A 14,450-nucleotide genomic window follows, 5' to 3' on the forward strand; every position below is an offset into this window, starting at 1 on the left:
TTAATGAGTGATCCAAAGGGAGAAAGACCCCTGAAAGTAGTAAAATATTGTCCAAATAGAAAATATGAAGCATAGTCAATTCATAATGAAGTATATATAATAGAAGCAAGAATGGCATGCCAAAAAAGGAATGTAAAACAATCAAAATCAAAATCAATAATATAATTTAATAATATGCATCCTGGCAGCCAAATACAGGGGCTCATCCACCAAACATACCTGACATGTGTTTCACAAATTATTACAATATGTATAGTAAATGGTAAAAATATTAAAATTCCACAACTGAAAGAGGAAATTAAAAAATGTTTAGATAAAGTCTGAAAACACATTGTAATTAGTAACACCTACTCAGTAATACCTTAGTCATACCTACCTATTACTTTAATTAAAGTAAGTCAATAAGAAACAAGCATAACCTGAAAGTCTTGTTTGAATGTGTTTCTTATGATTGAATACAATATTTTGCCTGCCAGGAATATAAGGGAGGCTGAAACAATAAATCAGCTGTTCTAGTTACTGGAATAGACTTAGAATGATTATTTTCTCAGAAATGCAACTGGTGTTTCTGAAGCATTAGGATTTGTCTGCAATATTTCCTATGATTTTGTAATGAATCATATGGTAGAATTAATTCAAGCAGAATCATCGATGAGGGCTAAAAATGAACTAGTAGCAAATGGGTTCGGACAAATAATATCCTTAAAGGGGTTGTCCCATCATTACGTATCAGATCCAATGTATAGATCATAAAAACGTATAATATTTGTAATTTAAATTAAGTTAATAACAATATAGTGCAGAGTTATCACATCCTTTTACATAGTATGGTAAAGAATAATCAGTTACTGTCCTGGCCAGCTAGTTCTCAATCACTGCTCACTACAAAGCAGCCAATAGAGTTAGCTCGTGGACAGAAAGATATTAATATTGGCTACTCTGCATTTGCCTACACTACAGTCATATGAAAAAGTTTGGGCACCCCTATTAATGTTAACCTTTTTTCTTTATAACAATTTGGGTTTGTGCAGCAGCTATTTCAGTTTCATATATCTAATAACTGATGGACTCAGTAATTTTTCTGGATTGAAATGAGATTTATTGTACTAACAGAAAATGTGCAATCTGCATTTAAACAAAATTTGACAGGTGCATAAGTATGGGAACCTCAACATAAAAGTGACATTAATATTTTGTAGATCCTCCTTTTGCAAAAATCACAGCCTCTAGTCGCTTCCTGTAGCTTTTAATGAGTTCCTGGATCCTGGATGAAGGTATATTTGACCATTCCTGTTTACAAAACAATTCCAGTACAGTTAAGTTTGATGGTTGCCGAGCATGGACAGCCCACTTCAAATCATCCCACAGATTTTCAATGATATTCAGCTCTGGGGACTAGGATGGCCTTTCCAGAACACTGTAATTGTTCCTCTGCATGAATGCCTGAGTAGATTTGGAGCGGTGTTTTGGATCATTGTCTTGCTGAAATATCCATCCCCTGCGTAACTTCAACTTCGTCACTGATTCTTGCACATTATTGTCAAGAATCTGCTGATACTGAGTTGAATCCATGTGACCCTCAACTTTAACAAGATTCCCAGTGCCGGCATTGGCCACACAGCCCCAATGCATGATGGAACCTCCACCAAATTTTACTGTGGGTAGCAAGTGCTTTTCTTGGAATGCCGTGTTATTTTGCCTCCATGCATAACGCCTTTTTGTATGACCAAACAACTCAATCTTTGTTTCATCAGTCCACAGGACCTTCTTCCAAAATGTAACTAGCTTGTCCAAATGTGCTTTTGCATACCTCAGGCGACTCTGTTTGTGGTGTGCTTGCAGAAACTGCTTCTTTCGCATCACTCTCCCATACAGCTTCTCCTTGTGCAACATGCGCTGTATTGTTGACCGATGCACATTGACACCATCTGCAGCAAGATGAAGCTGCAGGTCTTTGGAGGTGGTCTGTGGATTGTCCTTGACTGTTCTCACCATTCTTCTTCTCTGCCTTTCTGATATTTTTCTTGGCCTGACACTTCTGGGCTTAACAAGAACTGTACCTGTGTTGTTCCATTTCCTTACTATGTTCCTCACAGTGGGAACTGACAGTTTAAATCTCTGAGACAACTTTTTGTATCCTTCCCCTCAACAATTATGTTGAATAATCTTTGTTTTCAGATCATTTGAGAGCTGTTTTGAGGAGCCCATGATGCCACTCTTCATAGGAGATTTAAATAGGAGAACAACTTGCAAGTGGCCACCTTAAAAACCTTTTCTCATGATTGGATACACCTGCCTATGAAGTTCAAAGCTCAATGAGGTTACAAAACCAATTTAGTGCTTTAGTAAGTAAGTAAAAAGTAGTTAGGAGTTATCAAATCAAGAAATTGATAAGGGTGCCCATACTTTTGCACCGGTCATTTTGTTTAAATGCGGATTGCACATTTTCTGTTAGTACAATAAACCTCATTTCAATCCAGAAATATTACTCAGTCCATCAGTTATTAGATATATGAAACTGAAATAGCTGTTGCAAAAAAACAAATTGTTATAAAGAAAAAAGGTTAACATTAATAGGGGTGCCCAAACTTTTTCATATGACTGTATGGGTGGGGAACTTTTAGTCTGCCTGGAGCCATTTTAAAATTCATAACCTCATTCCGAGGCCATACAAAATTATCAACTTGAAATGTATTCTTCTATATTTGATCAAACAGTTACGGTAATTAACTACCCCTATTGTGATGGCTCGAGCTGCTTCTCTTAAGTGCGATGTGTCATGTCAAGTGATGTTGATGATACTACGCGCATCTGCTTTTCCAGATTTTTGTTGGTCTGGAGCGCTTTCATCTGTTTGCCATTCATTTTGAAAAACACTTACTGCAATAAGTTCTGACCACAAATGTATAATACATTACAGGTTTCCTCATAGTGGGAAATTCATGACTGCTCTTGTAACATTTACAGAACTGAAGCTGTGGAGGTCTGATCACATAGGAGACAGTGAGACTGCTGTATATACATCATATAGGAGACACTGAAATTGCAGTATACATCACATAGGAGACACTGGGTCTAAAGCATATACATCATACAGGACATGCTGGGGTTGGAGCATATACATCCAATAGGATACACTGGCGTGGCAGTAAAGGAGACTCTAGGAGTGCTGCATATACATCATATAGGCAATACTGGGACTGGTGTGTTTCCATCACATAGGAGGTGCTGGGGCTGAAACATATACATGACAGAAAAGACACTGGGGTGGCAGTATATACATTACACAGGAGACATTGGGACTAGAACATATACATCACATAGGATACACTGGGGCTGTAGCATAAAAATCACACAGGAGATGCTGGGACTAGAGCATATGCATCACAAGCAACACTGGGGCTGTAGCAATTACATCACAGTAGCACTGGCGCTGCAGCATATATATCACAGGGGATACTGCAGCATATAAATCACAGGAGACAATGGAGCTGAGGCATGTACATCACAGATGAAATGGGATCTTCCACTGAGGTCTTCAATGGTGGACCGCAGAGCGAGCTAATTCTGCCCACACAGTGCATCCTGATGCAGTGTTCAGTAGTGATCAGTGCGTGTCCATGCTTGCAGTGTGAGGCGCAATTAATGTTTTACGTGCCACTGGCCGTAGCACTGCGTTTCCAGGAAATCTGCTCAGGAGCCAGAGAAAAAGAGGTTCCCCCACCCCTGGCCTAGAGGATCACTAGGCAGAGAATAGACTGTGGGGAGAGTGACTGAGTTTGAAAGCCAATAGAATTTAGCTCAAACCTTCACATCTATTGCTCAGTAACTGTCATGAGTATGAAGAGGGGAGCCATGTGATGGCCAGGCTTGCTTCCCCTGGCTTCTGTATATATGAGTGGGTGCAGATGTTGCTGTGTCTTTACCTTTGACAAAGTCCCCATGTGTCCTTGTATAAGGGCCCAGATGTTCCCTGCTATCCACCCCCACACAGTATCCACAGCTGATGGACAGTCCACAGACATGGTCTTGGGGATAACAGTTGCTTTAATATAGCAGGAACAAAGCAAATCAATACGGAATATATGTTTCACAGTCTCTCGTGGGTAGGCCATGGCAAATACAGCTTGGAGTTGAATGCTGAAGTGCAATTAGGGTTCTGGAGCTTCAAGAACACAATTTGTTTCAGAATTAATACTGGTATGCTTTAGGTTCAGAGTCTCTTGAGTTTAGAGGGTAGATATGATAAGATTGTACAGACCTGGAGTCCTGGGGTTAATTTCACTGCTAGTTCAGACACGTGCAGTACATGTAAGCAAATGAAGACAGTTGCCCAGCGCGCTACGGGGACCGTACGGCTGGTGCGTGGACAATGGCATCCAAGCCACTAATATTGCAGTGGGGCGGGAGACCCTCAAACTTCCCCAATCTACATGCAGTAGGGTCTGGTATATACTCAGTATGCCCTACTGTCTGAAGAGATGTATATCTGGCCAGTGAGGATTCAGGATAAGAAGCCTTCAGCATATTGGCTGTAAAAATCAGGAAATGATGAAATTCTAGGCCTCAGGCCTAGTAGGAGTCTTGTGGTAAAGAGAAACTCCACATAATGTCTTCCCTCAGAGGAGACTCAGCCAGAACCAGCTCATTCCAGTTCTTTCCAGACAGAGGCTGGAGAATTGCCCCACCTATTGAGCCATGTGACCAAGAACTAGCCAATAGGAAAACACCCAATGAACACTTCAGATTCTTACAGTTTTCACCAGTAGATGGTGCTAGAACACAACAAATGAAAAATGCTTTACTTATAACATATAGCATAATATTACATATAAGTGAATGTACTTAAAGAAACAGACACAATCTGGACCGGGCCACTACACTTGCAGGACTCCTCGTCGTAGACGGGGATAAGATGGCAATAACCACACGACAGTCTTAATAAAAATAACTGGAACTTCTTTATTCTTGCACGTTTAGCATCCGCTCTTCTGGTCCATAGGACCCCCGTGCTCTGTCCTTCTGTCCTCAGTGGAAATCTCTGCTGACTTGCCCTAGGAATATTCCTCTAGCATCAAAGTCCTATAGCTTTATTTTCCCTGGTATCAATTCCTTATGCGGCTGCCATGCGTCACTCGTGCCCGCGCCCAGGATGCGCAACTTCTCCTGGCACCAGTATGAGGTCTCCCTGAAGTTGGCTAGCTACAGTGCCCCAGCGGTCCGAAGTCAATCTGCCGCCGGTCAGATGGGTGACATCTTGACAATTTGTGGAGAGATTCTCTCCTTGCTCAGGCAAAGTCCAGCATGAGTCTTGCCTAGCACCTTTCTTGCTGCTCACTGACTGACTCTATACTTTCCTCACACATACTGTAACCCTCTGTTCACTCCTCCCACCTTAGCTCCATTTCTATGACAACCCTCCACTGTACTCCCTCTGTGTTCCTACTAAATCTTTTTAGCTGCCAAATCTACTCCATCCTCTACCACCTGCTGCTTGTTCCTTAGTTCCCACTAATCTATCTGTTACTAAAGGCCCCGTCACACTAAGCAACATCGCTAGCAACATCGCTGCTAACGAACAACTTTTGTGACGTTGCTAGCGATGTTGCTGTGTGTGACATCCAGCAACAACCTGGCCCCTGCTGTGAGGTCGTTGGTTGTTGCTGAATGTCCTGGGCCATTTTTTAGTTGTTGCTCCCCCGCTGTGAAGCACAGATCGCTGTGTGTGACAGCGAGACAGCAACAACTAAATGTGCAGGCAGCAGGAGCCGGCTTCTGCGGAGGCTGGTAACCACAGTAAACATCGGGTAACCAAGAAGCCCTTACCTTGGTTACCCGATATTTACCTTCGTTACCAGCCTCTGCCGCTCTCAGCTGTCAGTGCTGGCTCCTGCTCTGTGCACATGTAGCTGCAGGACACATCGGGTTAATTAACCCGATGTGTGCTGTAGCTAGGAGAGCAGGGAGCCAGCGCTAAGCATTGTGCGCTGCTCCCTGCTCTGTGCACATTTAGCTGCAGTACACATCGGGTAATTAACCCGATGTGTGCTGTAACTAGGAGAGCAAGGAGCCAGCGCTAAGCGGTGTGCGCTGCTCCCTGCTCTGTGCACATGTAGCTGCAGCACACATCGGGTAATTAACCCGATGTGTACTGCAACTAGGAGAGCAGGGAGCCAGCGCTCAGTGTGCGCTGCTCCCTGCTCTCTGCACGTGTAGCTCCGTGCGCTGGTAACCAAGGTAAATATCGGGTTGGTTACCCGATATTTACCTTAGTTACCAAGCGCAGCATCTTCCACGTGGCGCTGGGGGCTTGTCACTGGTTGCTGGTGAGCTCACCAGCAACTCGTGTAGCGACGCTCCAGCGATCCCTGCCAGGTCAGGTTGCTGGTGGGATTGCTGGAGCGTCGCAGTGTGACATCTCACCAACAATCTCCTAGCAACTTACCAGCGATCCCTATCGTTGTTGGGATCACTGGTAAGTTGCTTAGTGTGACTGGACCTTAATACTATACCTAATCTTACACCTATATCTGGCCCTATGCTATTGTGACGCCCTGGCAAAACCAGGTAGTCACAGATAGGCCCCTACACAACACCCTTCCCTCACTTAGGAAACACACAGCCGACCTGAAACCCTAGTCACCCCCCTTAGGGAAAGATAGACACACCAGTGGGTGGGACCAGGCGGTTGAACACGCCCACCCAGGGGTCTAGACAGCCCGGGGCGGAAAAACAAGCAGTTCTATTCAGATTAAGTTTGTAGTTCAAGTTGAGAGGCGTATGGGCTGGAGCTAAGTGTAGCTCCAGCAGAGGAAGTTCAAGTTGAACGGTGCCAGGGTAGGAGCCCTGGTGCCTCTGGCTAGGTGGCAGACGGTGGTCTCCATCAGCAAGAGACGGGAAGACGGCTCAGCAGAACCGAGGTGGACCGGGACAGGGTTGTAGCCCGCCGGTACCGACACGGGGAACCGACCCAGAAACCGGAGCACAAAAGGGGGTACTCGACTCGTGTGGTTCTTTTACTGTGAGTAACCAAAACGTTCCCCTATTGTTGCTATACCCTGCACAAGGACACTGGGCCCCGGGGTAACCATCCCTACCCACGGAGGGGTTAACATCCAGCTGCCACTACACCTTCCCCGGGTGCCCTATAACAGCAGCGGTGGTGTCCCACCTCACCACACACCGTGGGTGGTGTTACGAACTTAATACGGCCTAGCCCGTACATCTACGTCCCCCTTTTTATTCGGCGTGCCCGCGAGACCCCCCCGGGTCCGGAGACCCTCGAGTCACCCCCATTAGGAGGTCCGGATCCCAGTAGCGATGGCTGCTGGCACGGGGAGGCACACTATATCCTTTCCCAAACACAGCATAAGTGGGGGACCTGTACATGTTATGCACAATATATCTTATCCTTATCTGTTCACTTGTAATACATATTTACACCACATTGTAGGAGAGGTCGCTATTCACCGTACAAGTATTCAATGGATTGTATTTTTTATTCCATGTAAATTGCAAATATTCTTTGTGATTTATGATCTATACAGTGGATAAGAAATGGAATATTTGGCCAACTCTTTTAACGTATAAATAGGACACCAATGAGGCTTTCAGTTAATATGGGCAGGAGTTCCCCTGCTGTGTTACAGTGTGTATGGAGGCCAATAGAAAATAGTTAGTTTTTGATACTGGTAAACTAAAGGGGTGAAAAATATGTGAACATTGTAACAGCGATTAACAGTGAAGATCCACCTTTACTATTGGCAATTTGAATTCATAATAATTTAATATATTTGATAGTGTTTGGCTGTTTTAGTTGTCCTCCATTAGCGATTTCTTCCAGGAAACCCCCATCAAGCAGAGTATGTTGCAATTCGTAAACCTATTTACTGATTTGTTTTTATCTAAATATGATCTTTGAACCTAAATAACCTTGCAGTTTAATAGAAAAATGAGCAGATAAAGCCTGACTAACATGTAATGCCTGGTACTGAATGTTATTTGTCTCGATGTCTTACAAACTCCAGATAGGGGAGATCAGTCCTTGTAAAGGCATCTGGGATCTATCTATGCCGCACTTCTCATATTCTGACAGCCCCTACCATGCTGCCAGCAGTTTCCTGTATTGGTTACCACATCATCACCAAGAACAGCATTTGCTGTATTTCCTAAATAAACTTTTTGGAAGAGTTACGACAGTGTTGCAAAACTTTCTGTTTCTTGACTAGCATATGGTTCAACGAATTTCAGATATGGTGCAGTTCAGGTACATTAGATGAAAACGTGTGGATAAGTAAAGTGTTATAACAGTTTTTATCATCTCATATGAACTGGGTATTTTGAATTACTGTATAAATGTACAATCACAAAAAATATTACCTGTACTTGTATGCCAAGCCAGTCAAAGGCATCAAATCCTGGCTTTGTTCTTAGGATAAGTAGTCCTAGAAGAAACTGTAGACCAATACCCCAGAACACTTGTCGCCAGTGAACCTACCAAAGATATGGACAGAACATTACTTCTCCATCTTAATTTGATTCAATGTAATTAATTCTAAGCTTTTTAACACTTTACTACAAATATATTCCAATACCTCCCTATATCCTTGTCACAGACCCCTATCTAATTAACTAGTATTCTACTATGCACTGATGGGGACAAGAACCAGATATAGCTGTCTGCAGATGGATGTCTTTTTCTTTTAGATGAATATGGGTTGGCATATTTTCTTAATCATGATGCAAGGCTCGTTAAAGGATCAGACATTGACTATCTTCAATAGGTGGCTCTAGAAAGACAGTATTCTATTTTCTGTCTTCTGGAAGAAAGCTATTTGGCATGAATTCATCATATGACAGCATATGACAGACATACATCACTTTTCATCTGCACTTATTCTTCATGTGTTACCTACAGATTTTATTTAAAATATCAAAATCTCCCAGTCTATCTATCTATCTATCTATCTATCTATCTCTCTCTGTCTATCTATCAATCCATCAAGCTATCATCAAACTATCCATCCATCCTTAATCTATGTATCTATTTATCAATCCGTCCATCTATTTATCAATCTATCCAGCTATCTATTCATCTATCCATCCATCATCAATCTATCCATCCATCAATCCATCCATCCATCTATTTATCTATTCATCCATCATCAACCTTTCTATTCATCCATCAATCCATCATCACTATGTATCCATCCATCATCATTCTATCCATCCATCCATCCATCTATTTAACTAGCCATCCATCATCAATCTATCCATCTATTTATCCATCTATCATTATTCTATCCATCCATCCATCCATCCATCTATTTACCTAGCCATCCATCATCAATCTATCCATCTATTTATCCATCTATCATCATTCTATCCATCCATCCATCCATCCATCTATTTAACTAGCCATCCATCATCAATCTATCCATCTATTTATCCATCTATCATCAATCTATCCATCCAGCCATCCATCTTCTATCCATCCAGCTATCTATCCATCTATCCACCATTCATCTCACAATAGATATATGCCCCTATTTTAACTTACCATTCGGTACTATCTTGTTGCTGAAGGGATGTGCTAACTTGTAGACTTACTCCCAGATCAGTTATTACAAATTAGCCATGATAGAATATGAAATTACAAAAAAGAATCAATAACTTCACATGTAATCTTTATACCTTAGTTGGATGCTTAGAGAAGATGAACATCAGTAGGATATACATTACAAGGCCACCAAATGAAATCAACTGATTGGCTCCCATTTTTGCTGTGTCAAAAATAAGCCATAATATCACTCCGGCAATAAGACTTATCCAAACGACCCTATAGGGAAAGCAGATTATATTTACGTCTAATAGCAAAATAGTAGAAAAAAAAAAATCAAAACATTGTATATGAATTTTACTTGTTGCATTTTAAGAAAACTTTCACCTTTTTCTGGCATCTTATTGGTTTAGAAAAAATATATATTATGGCCAGCTGAAAAGGAAAAAAATAGTTTTTCTATAGGCTTTTCTATAACATTTGGTAAATGACTGAAAAAAAATAGGACAAAATACATGATTAAAAAAACCACAACAAAATAGCTTCTAAGAATTGTATGACATTAGAGTATTTTTTTAGATCACAAAAAAGAAAATGCAAATAAAAATAGGAAAAAAACAACAACAAACAAACGCTAAGGCAGATTTACTAACACGTAATATTTTACCATGCTAAATGCTAAAATCAGAATAGTCGAAAGATGTGCCAGATGTCATGATCCAGACCAGCTAATCCCTGCTGCTGGTTACACCAGGCTCTGGCCTGGTCATGTCAGGGGTTAATTCCCTTGCCTCGTTCCGGATCCCAGGATGCTATATATTGCTTCTCCACCTATGGCTTAGTGCCAGTGATATTTATGCCTTGCAGCTTGTATATTGGCTCTGGTGAGTGTTCCTGATCTGCTACTGCATCCTGACTTGTACCCTCTCCCGTTCGTCTGCCTGTCCCAGTCCCTGACTTCCCGCTCCTGTCTGTGGTTTGTGTTTCCCTCTGCATACCTGATCTCCCGGCTTCCGACTCGGTTCTGTTTTCTGACTTGATTTTGATCCTCCCTTTGCAGTGACTCAACTTTCCTGGCTAGACCCTGACTGTTTGACTACTCTATTGCCCCCTGGTGGTTTGCCTGTTAACTGCTTGCTGAAGTTACTCTGCTGTAGTTCAGCTGCCTTTCTGTTACTGTGTTACTTTGTCTCTCCTTCACTACTCTGCTGCCACCTAGTGGGGAATATGCTATACTACATCTTTCTAGTCCTTTGTACAGCGTGACACCAGATTTCAGAGTGGCTCATGTGTGATATGCTTGGTGCATCTTGCACTTTCATCTTTCTTTATACAATTAATTGGATGGTTTTCAAAAATATGAGCCAAAATTTTGGTGCTAATTTGCAGCACATTGTTATACCTAAAGTCAATGCTGCTCCAGTGCTGCCACTCTGACGCTACGCCTGTTTTTGTTGATGAGGCTTCAGCACGTACATATTTGCTTATAGTCGCACATGACCACTTCTTCCAATCACTGGACTTGAGGTGGCTTTACACGCTATGACATTGCTAAAGATATGTCGTTGGGGGTCACAAATTTTGTGATGAACATCCGGCCGCGTTAGCGATGTCGTTGCGTGTGACACCTATTAGCGATTTTGAATCGTTGCAAAAACATTCAAAATCGCTAATCGGTGACATCCCCCCCCTAATCTCAATCATTGTTGCTGCTGCAATAACGATGTTGTTCCTCGTTCCTGCGGCAGCACACATCGCTCCGTGTGACACCGCAGGAACGAGGAACTTCACCTTACCTGCGTCCTGCCAGCAATGAGGAAGGAAGGAGGTGGGCGGGATGTTTGTCCCGCTCATCTCCACCCCTCCGCTTTGATTGGGTGGCCACTTAGTGACGTCGCTGTGACGCCGAACGCACCTCCCCCTTGAGGGAGGGATTGTTCGGCAGTCAGAGCGACGTCGCAGAGCAGGTATGTGCTTGTGATGCTGCCTTAGCGATAATGTTCGTTACGGCAGCGATCACCACATATCGTTACAACGACGGGGGTGGGTGCTATCGCGCTCGACATCGCTAGCAATCGCTAGCGATGTCGCAACGTGTATAGCACCCTTTAGTGGCCTTTCATCATCTACATCAGCCTGACCGCTGAACACAGTGACTGGCTGCACTGGTCACATGCTGTAGTTGTGACATCATCATTGCAGCTGTGTGAACAGGGTCAAAGGGAAGCAGAGGAGACCCAGCACTAGAGTAACTAAGTAAGTAAGGCTCATTTTGCTTTCATTACACTGACAGCCTTCGCAATCAATAAAACTTAAATATGTAAAAAAGCATTTCAAAGGTGAAATTCTATAATATACATTTATTAAATACAAATCAAAATCACAGACAGCTTTTCATTGTAAGCAGACTTTAACACAATAATATTATCAATATGTGAAAGACAAAAGTGAAAACAGGCCAATGGCCAATAGAGATCTTGGAAACTGAGGAACTCATTGATATATTGTATAACACTCACCATTTCATCCAAAACCATTGCTTTTTGATGAATGAATTGACAGGGGTGAAGAATTTGACAATTTTGCCTTCATATTTGTCCATAAATAAATCCCAGCAGACAAAAAAGATGACTAGTAGAGTTAGAACAAAGAGAGCCAGCGCCCTTTTGAAGTTCAAAGCACAGGCCGCGATCACCATCGCCAAGAAGCCTTAAAGACAATAGTTTGACATTTATAATGTGAAGAATATTTCACTTCACCTCATTATGTGAATAAACTGTGACTAATTTATTTTTGTATGTTGCAAAACGAGCAAGAAGTTGATAACGTGAAACTTTAGCCAATAGCGGCAGCACAGGAAATGATGTCACATAATTTTGGTCACTTCCTGTATAGTCCTGTAATTGGCAGCCATATTATTGCTGAGTACAGAACACCTTAAAAAATGAATTTAAAAGGAATGGCATATTAATGATTATTGATATGTAAATTTACTTTATTACCTTATTTTACTAATCAAAAATCTCCACATGGTAGGGTTTAAGGATGATCCTATTGACATAGGTACAGACTGGCAATACATTTAAAGGGAATATGTTATCATGTTTTTGCCACCTATTTTGAGAACAGCATAATGTAGAGACGGAGCCCCTGATTCCAGTGATGTGTCACTTACTTGGCTGCTTGTTGCAGTTTTGATAAAATTCCCGTTTTCTCTGCTGCATATCTACCAGTTCTCTGAATGCTGAACTCTGTATAACCCTGCCCCCACCACTGATTGGCAGTTTTATATTTAAACTGTGCATTGGCAGAAAGCTGTTAATGAGTGGTTGGGGTAGGTTTATAAAGAGCATATGAATATGTAGGACTATATGGCAGCCGGTTTACTAGTCCTCTAGTGCTAAGTTTCTGCTGATAAAACTGTGATTTTATTAAAATTACATTTCACAGCCCAATAAGTGATACATTACTGGAATCAGGGCCTCTGTCTCTACATTATGCTTCACTCAGATTAGGTGGCAAAAACCTGGTGTCGTATTCGGTTGAAACATTTTCAGGAATTGCAAGAAGGGTATAGACTATGAGGCCTCATGCACACGTTGCGTACTCCCATGCATTTACGCTGCGTATTGCACTGCAGTGTAAATGCATGCGTCTTGCGCCCCCTGCACAATTTATGTAGATTGTGCATGAGACGTGTGCACGATGCTTTTTCGAATGCAGCGATTTGGGTGTTAAAATTTTGACCCAAATCCGTGCGTTCATAAAATGAGCATGTCAATTATTCCGTGCGCTATGGATGCAGCTCCCACTCTGTCTATGGTGGGTGGTGGGGGCAGCAGCCAGAGCGCATGAAATCGGCTTTTTTTCTACTAAAAACTGCATGCATTACGCAGTGTTTCTGCAGCAATTTCAAGCGCACATGTGCTGTCAAATCGCTGCAGAATATTCAGCAGGTACGTGCACACGAGGCCTAACACAGTGTTTTTACTGAGGGTTCGCTCACATCTGTGTATAAATCATGGACCAATTTTCACCCAGAAATGTTGGATGAGTGAAATCCATTTTGTATACCGTATGTCATGTGAGTGCTATGCGAGTGTTTTCTCACCAAGCGTCTGTATGACATGCATTTTTTTTTTCAGCAGCTATTAATCAACAATCATTTACAGGACCATGTACAGTGTTGTATGCTACAGAATAGTAATTTATCCCAAAAAATCAGACGCTAGTAGGATGGTCCGTGTGACGTCCATTTATTTTCTGCACCCGTTGACTTACATTGGCGAGTCTCGGCCATTTTACTTGACCATATGCAGCATGCTGTGATTTTTTTCCTCAGGTCAATTACAGCTGAGGAAAGAAATCGCAGATCAGCACTGTCTCATTGAATTACATTGTTGCGAGTGTAATGCGATTTCTTATCGTACTGCACTCGTCGTATTAAAATGCAGATGTGATCGATCCCTAACACCTTCAATTGAGATATGCTTGGAGCTAGAGAAACAATGTAACCAAAATAAAAATCCAAAATAATGTGTTCACTAGGACTGGTGGGAGGGAGGGCACCCCAGGAGCCATCTCCATGTTGCATAGGCTTAGAGAACATCTACTTCGATAGATTAAACAGGGAAGGCATATATTGGGGAAATTGGTGCTTAGCAATGGCAGTCAATATTATGTATAGGACAATTGTATACCAGTCAAGCACATACACTCAAATATACGAAGTGCATCAAATCCCCCAGTTTATCCACAGGATTGATGCCTGCCCTATTACAAACTGTGCCAGAAGTGGGTTCACACCTGCTCACAGCCTTCACATGATCTGGAAATGTGTCCGTCTTGGCCATTTCTGTGCATTTGGAAAATGTTTTGGATAAGAAATTCC

At 42.1% G+C, this 14,450-nt stretch overlaps 1 protein-coding gene across 1 annotated transcript in view; it reads right to left on the reverse strand.

Moving 5' to 3' along the window:
- The window catches only part of SLC28A3 (solute carrier family 28 member 3), a 192,286-nt gene that overhangs the window by 50,576 nt on the left and 127,260 nt on the right, over nucleotides 1–14,450 (reverse strand). The window contains exons 5-7 of the mRNA XM_075340401.1: nucleotides 12,079–12,268; nucleotides 9,694–9,838; nucleotides 8,380–8,493 (exon numbers count right to left, since the gene is read on the reverse strand). Of these exons, the coding sequence (XP_075196516.1) occupies nucleotides 8,380–8,493; nucleotides 9,694–9,838; nucleotides 12,079–12,268 (449 nt within the window). The remainder of the gene's footprint in view (nucleotides 1–8,379; nucleotides 8,494–9,693; nucleotides 9,839–12,078; nucleotides 12,269–14,450) is intronic.

Source organism: Anomaloglossus baeobatrachus, chromosome 1 (genome assembly GCF_048569485.1).
Source record: "Anomaloglossus baeobatrachus isolate aAnoBae1 chromosome 1, aAnoBae1.hap1, whole genome shotgun sequence".
In the NCBI taxonomy this organism is placed as follows: Eukaryota; Metazoa; Chordata; class Amphibia; order Anura; family Aromobatidae; genus Anomaloglossus; species Anomaloglossus baeobatrachus.